We start from the raw sequence: 6,129 nt of genomic DNA, 5'->3' as shown, positions 1-6,129 counted from the left end.
AGAGAGAGAGAGAGAGAGAGAGAGAGAGAGAGAGAGAGAGAGAGAGAGGAAGGAGTAGAGTAGAGGCCGGCCATGACCACATGGAGAGAGAGGGAAGGAAAGGGGGAGGGGCGAGGGGACAGAGAGAAGCTAGAGGCAAGAGATCAAGAGAACAAGAGAGCCAGAGAGTAAGAGAGCTGGTTTGGTTTTTCAAGACAAGATTTCCCTGTGTGTAGCTCTGGCTGTCCTGGAACTCATTCTGTAAACCAGGCTGGTCTCAAACTCACAGAGATCCACCCACAGGGATCTGCCTGCTTCTGCCTCCCAAGTGCTGGGATTAAAGGCATGTGCCACCACCATCTAGCTATTTTTATTTTAATTAATTAATTAATTAATTAATTAATTTTGGGTTTTTTTTTTTTTTGTGAGCCTAAGTTTTCTCTTTGTAACCTTGGCTGTCCTGGAACTTGCTCTGTTGACCAGGCTGGCCTTGAACTCAGAGATCTGCCAGCATCTGCCTCTTGACTGATGAGATTAAAGACATGCATACCACTGCCCAGCAAGGAAGGGTTTTTTTAAAAGGCAAAAACCATAAGAAGACTTTAATATCTACACAAGTAAGCAAAAATGGTCTGCTCTGCTAAGTTAAGCGGTCAAAGTGACCCACAGTACTCCTTGGTGTCTGTGTAAACAAGTTACAGAAGCCAAAAAAGCAGTTAGTCATAACAAGTAGATGGTCACGGCTGTACATTTCTGGGCCTGAGCCACTGAGTAAGGGCTACTGGGAACTTATCCTCCGGGGACTAGAGTCAGAGGCAAACACCTAGTGGGTACCAAGAGGGATGCCTAGCATAAAATGGAGTTTCTTTGGCCATCAGAAAGCCACTTTGGTTCATACCTCAGACTTCTCGTTCTCAGCATTTAGCTCTCTCCAAAGCCTCCTCCTATCAACTGTTGGGTTCCTCCATCCCCAGCAGAGAACAATCATCTTTGACCTAACGATCTTTGGCAAACGGGTATAATTCATATAAATCTCTCTGTTCATTAAAAAATTCTCCACGCTTGTATTGATGCTTTTTCAGGCATTGTCCTTGCTACCTCTCAAACACATGAGTCTGTTCAAGATGTCTGTAGTCACTTGTTAACTGCCCTCTCTGTAATGTGCATCCCAAAACAAATACAAACAAGGGTCCCACTTATACATCCGAAACTTCTCTCTTCTTAACCATTTTGGAAAATTCACCTATCTCGTGGCATTAACTGTAATCCCCAAGGACAAGCCATAACTGAACAGGCCTATTCATTAATCAAATACATAAACAAAAAGGTAGACAGACATAAGGGGGTTGGCTGCTCATAAACAACCCACTCAGACAATTAGCTTTAAATTCTTAAATTATTCCTCTCAATTTCCCTCCCCAAAACTGCAGAAAAAAAAATCTTAAGGAGCAAGAGATTAGCCAGGCAGTGGTGGCGCACACCTTTAATCCCAGCACTTGGGAGGCAGAGGCAGGTGGATTTCTGAGTTTGAGGCCAGCCTGGTCTACAGAGTGAGTTCCAGGACAGCCAGGGCTATACAGAGAAACCCTGTCAAAAAAAAACAAAAACAAAAAAAGAAGAAGGAGGAGGAGAAGGAGGAGGAGGAGGAGGAGGAGGAGGAGGAGGAGGAGAAGGAGAAAAAAGAGATTTTACAAAAACGAATGGCTTTAAACTCCCTCAAGAATCCAACCAATAGCTGGATGCTCCCCCTCTCCAATTAGCCAGACCCCACCTCCACCCCATTAATCAGAGCCCAGGCTCCACATCTATGTTTTCTCCTACAGGACCTCTCTTGATCCTAGTGTGGGTATTAAAGTCAGACCATGAGCTGCTACCAAAACAGAGCAGCCTGACAAATTCTATTGAATTTCATATCCAGTTGTGGCCTTGTTCTTTTGCCTCCTGCTTGAAACACTTCTTGCCTTTACCACCTTTTCCACAGAACCATTGGAACTGAAGGAATGCACCAGGAACTGGTCTTTCTTCTTTCATGAGAGTAACGGGTTAGTCAGTCGACAAACACTCCTTGAGGACTCAGCCAAGCGCTGCCCTGGGTGTTAAAGAATACTATGATTAAAAAAGATTTAGTCCCTTTACTTCATGTTCACAGACTCTGGAGAGGCAGCGGTTGTGATATAGGGAAGAGACTTCTTGTTGATTTAGACAGGGTCTCATATAGCTTAGACTAGTCTCCCACTCACTGGGTAGCTGAGGCTGGCCTTGAACTTGTGATCTTTTACCTCCATCTCCCAAATGCTGAGATTACAGATATGGACTCCCATGCCCAGTACTGACAGAGATCTTGAAGGATAAACAGTTTGATGGATACAGGGGGTCAGGGGAGTTAGAAGAGGGTCTGCTGGGCAGCTTGGGAGATAGGCTAGGAGCAGGGGTACAATAGCCAAGGGTCCTAGAAATACATTCTGTCCAGGGAACTGCCTGGAGCACCCATGTGCAGAAGCTGCATACAGAAGGCTCTTTGGCACCTGTACCAGATGAAGCTCTGAGGCCCTGGACAAACTGTGGGAGGTTCCAAGGCCTGAGCTCTCCTGCTTGGGTGAGACAAGCAATCAAAACACTATTATAGTAGTCATTTTATGGAGGAGGGCTCTATATCCCCTTTTGCTCCCAGATATATGCAGGGCATTTCTATGCCCAGTTAGCCCGTTTAACTCCCAAGCAAATGACACAGAGATCTGTCAGACATCCATCTATATGGTACTGGGACCAACTTAAGAGGACCACAGGGAAGTCACACGCCCATGTATTTGGTACTGGGACCAACTTCATGCCTTACTCTCATGCTTTACACATGCACATAGACACATCACATAAATGTGCTGGTGTCAGCTCTCTGGTGATTTTATTAACCAGCTACTGGTACTAGAGCTGGGCAGATGGCTATATATTTTAACACTCTATGCTATTTTGCTATTTCTCAGGCATGTGCCCTGAGTCTCTTGCCAATTTGTCCCACCTGGGCTCCTTCTGCTATAGCTGTCTGTCCTTGGGGCGAACTTCTCTTGGCCACGTGTTCATGGTCCATCCTCATGGTCCATCCTGCCTCACTCAACCTCCTTCTCCCTCTCCTTTCTTCCTCCCCTATGGTCCCTCCCTGAGACCCCTCCCTGGATTGCAAGTTCCTCCTTTCTATCTCCTCTGCCAATCACAGGCTCCAGCTTTTAATAAACCAATGAGAGATAATCGCTGAGCATTCTTTACAGCATACTGGTTATTACAATGCCCATGTCTGGACTGTAACTTGATCTTGGGGTACAGAACTCAGCATCTGAATACACAACACACAAGACCAACCCCAACACACTATGCTTGTTCTTCAAGAACCATAGGGGAAAAAGACCACATTCCATAAGAGGCCAGGAAGGGTGCATCCCCGGCATTTCCAGAGATGGAGGAAGGTAAGGATCACCAAGGAGTGGATCATGACTTCGGAGCCTCCCATCCTACAAGGAGAGACCAGGGAAGGCAGGATGGGAAGGCGGTTGTCACGGAGGAAGGTACTTTGCTCTAGTGCTGAACCCAGATTCCTGCCCTCAAATTGGAGCCCTAACCAGGGAACTCCATGCTGACCTTGAGCTGGAAGGTCCCAGGAAATGAGAAGTGTCAACTGGGGCTGGAGGAAGCTCATCTGTCTAAAGGGTTCCAGAGGAAGGTACTTAGTTTCCTCAGGCTCGGAATCACACTGCTGAGTTTATCCATGGCCCAACTCTAAAAGAAAGCCATTAGTGAAATGCCAGGCAGGGGTGTTGGGAAAGTTATGTTCAAGGTTAGCAGAAGGCTCAGAGGCTGGTTCCCAGATGCTTTGATCTTAGATGCCTAGACCACAGGGTAGGAAAAGGGTTCCTATGGTCCTTTGCTCACTTTGTCCCTGAAACTGGTCCCAGAGACATGAGGAGCCTGCCAAGGTGACATAGGGTATTATAGTTACTACCTGAGGCATGAAGGAAGGTAGACATGATTCAGTGGTGGCTGACTTGAGGACCTCCCAGAGTCTTCACAGGTAAAAGTAAGAAAAGGCACACTGATAAGATACGAAAGCTGCAGGAAATCTGTACAGAGGTTGGAGGAAGAAAAGATGGGGAAGAAGAGGAGAAAGGGGCAGGGGGCAGAGGGAATTCATGCAGGTCCCCAGGCCAACTGCCATACCCCACTCTACTAGCTCATTCCTATTCTGGCTTCTGGTACTTTCTGCCTGCCCAGAGGGGTAGGGGATGGTCTGCACTGTGCTACTGGATCCTTTCAACACCTACACTGAACCCAGAAGGCTAAAAATACCCTGTCCTGACTGGGAAACAAGTGCCCCACACACACACACACACACAACTCCCAAGAGCTTGAAGGTAGAGACAGGGGTTAATTAGACCAAGAAGATTTCTTCTCACTCCAGAGAGGGGTGGTGAGTTGGGACCTTATTAGGGAAGAGAGGGATGGAGAGGAACCCAACATAGCCAAGCTGGGAAGGCAATTTTATAGACTGACAATGTGGAGGCTCAGCATTAAGACAAGGGTGCTAGCTGGGCAGTGGTGCATGCCTTTAATCCCAGCACTTGGGAGGCACAGGTAGGCAGGTCTCTGAGTTCAAGACCAGCTTAGTCTTCAGAGTGAGTTCCAGGGTAGCCAAGGCTACACAAAGAAATTCGGTCTTAAACAAACAAACAAACAAACAAACAGAAACAAAAACCATGACAGCAACAACAGGATAAAGGTGCTTGCTAGTGAGGGCTCTTTCTGGGGCTTCACTGGGCTTAAGATTGGTTGGGTATCTACATGCAATCCATATGTGTTATATAGTTTTCTGTTGAATCCTCGGAAAACCCAGTGTGAAGGATTCTATTATGGTTATCCATACTTGACCAGTTCAAAAGTGAGGAAGAGAAGTGCCCTGGGCAAGACTCGGAGCCACAGAATCTGAGAAGGCACCACAGGGAAGTCACACACCCATGTATTTGGTACTGGGACCAGCTTCATGCCTTACTCTCATGCTTTACACATGTACATAGACACATCACATAAATGTGCTGGTGTCAGCTCTCTGGTAAACGTATGAAGAGAGAGTCTGGTCTCACAAGCACTTCACAGACTGTAGATGATGATCTCGTATTTATTTATAAAGCCAGAAGTGACCCTACCTTTATAAAGGACTTCTTTTACAGTGAGACTCACTCCCACGTCCATCAGCTTCTGCGTCTAGAAGTTCAGGGACTAGAACTGTCAACTACCCCTCCATTCTCTACAGTCCCTTTCTTACAGTCCCTTTAGGTACCAGCAGTTTTACTGAGGCTGTGTCGCAATAGCTGGGACGGGGAGAACTTGACCCAGAGAGCCTGAGGGCGGGGCGGGGAGGAGTGCGGATGGAGCCGGGAGTCGGAGGCGGTTCCGGGGCAGTGCTGCTGGGACTAAGCTGAACTGAGATCCCAAGTCCTACGGTGCACCAGAGCCACATGGACCGCCTGTGCGGCTCCGGGAAGCTGGGCTCCAAGTTCTGGGTAAGAAGCATTTCTTAGGATCCGTGCTACGGAGGAAGTAGGTGTCAACCGTGGGAAGTCTGGTCTCCCGCCCCACCACAGCCTTCCGGGGAGAGGCAGGGGAGTGCGGGTGCAGCAACTGATGCCCTGGGAAGGCGGATGTGCATAGTCAGACCTAGGAGGTCTAGGCTCCAAAGAGGGAAGAAGTGGGCACAGAAGGGGTGCTGCCGTGCCTTGCCCTATCACGTGGAGGAGTTGGGCAGAAAGGAGGCTTCTGGAATCTAGTTGCAGGGCGCCAAGAATAGGGAAGCACAGGCACTTGCCTGTTGGTGTAAGTCTCTCTGGTTGATCCCAGGGTATAGAAGGAACATTTTGCATTTTGCCTGCATTCCTAATGAATGAAACTCCCCAGCACCCGACCCACTAACTATGGCTTGGTTGTTCATCCAATCTTCCTTCCCTATACCCAAGGACATCCAGAGCCCTGCTCAGTCAGGACTTTGGGAGGCTGCTGTTTCTGTGGGCAAGATTCACCTGCAGGTCTGTGAGTGAGGAGGCGCCATCTACACCCAGGACATGAGAGAGAGAGAGAGAGAGAGAGAGAGAGAGAGAGAGAGAGAGAGAG

The 6,129-nt window shown here is 48.1% G+C and overlaps 1 protein-coding gene across 3 annotated transcripts in view; it reads left to right on the top strand.

The window, feature by feature from the left end:
- The first annotated feature begins 5,411 nt into the window (after window positions 1–5,411).
- The window catches only part of Abcc3 (ATP binding cassette subfamily C member 3), a 49,270-nt gene continuing 48,552 nt past the window's right edge, over window positions 5,412–6,129 (top strand). For all 3 annotated transcript variants that reach the window (XR_003712008.1, XM_028772281.1, XM_028772280.1), the window contains exon 1: window positions 5,412–5,525. Coding sequence is in view for 2 of the 3 variants with exons in the window: in XM_028772281.1 (XP_028628114.1) it covers window positions 5,481–5,525 (45 nt within the window). In the remaining variant the exon portion in view is untranslated. The remainder of the gene's footprint in view (window positions 5,526–6,129) is intronic.

This window comes from Grammomys surdaster, unplaced genomic scaffold, assembly GCF_004785775.1.
Source record: "Grammomys surdaster isolate TR1022 unplaced genomic scaffold, NIH_TR_1.0 213, whole genome shotgun sequence".
NCBI lineage: Eukaryota > Metazoa > Chordata > Mammalia > Rodentia > Muridae > Grammomys > Grammomys surdaster.
Note: the sequence above shows the minus strand (reverse complement) of the source record. Positions and strands in the feature narration are given on the sequence as shown.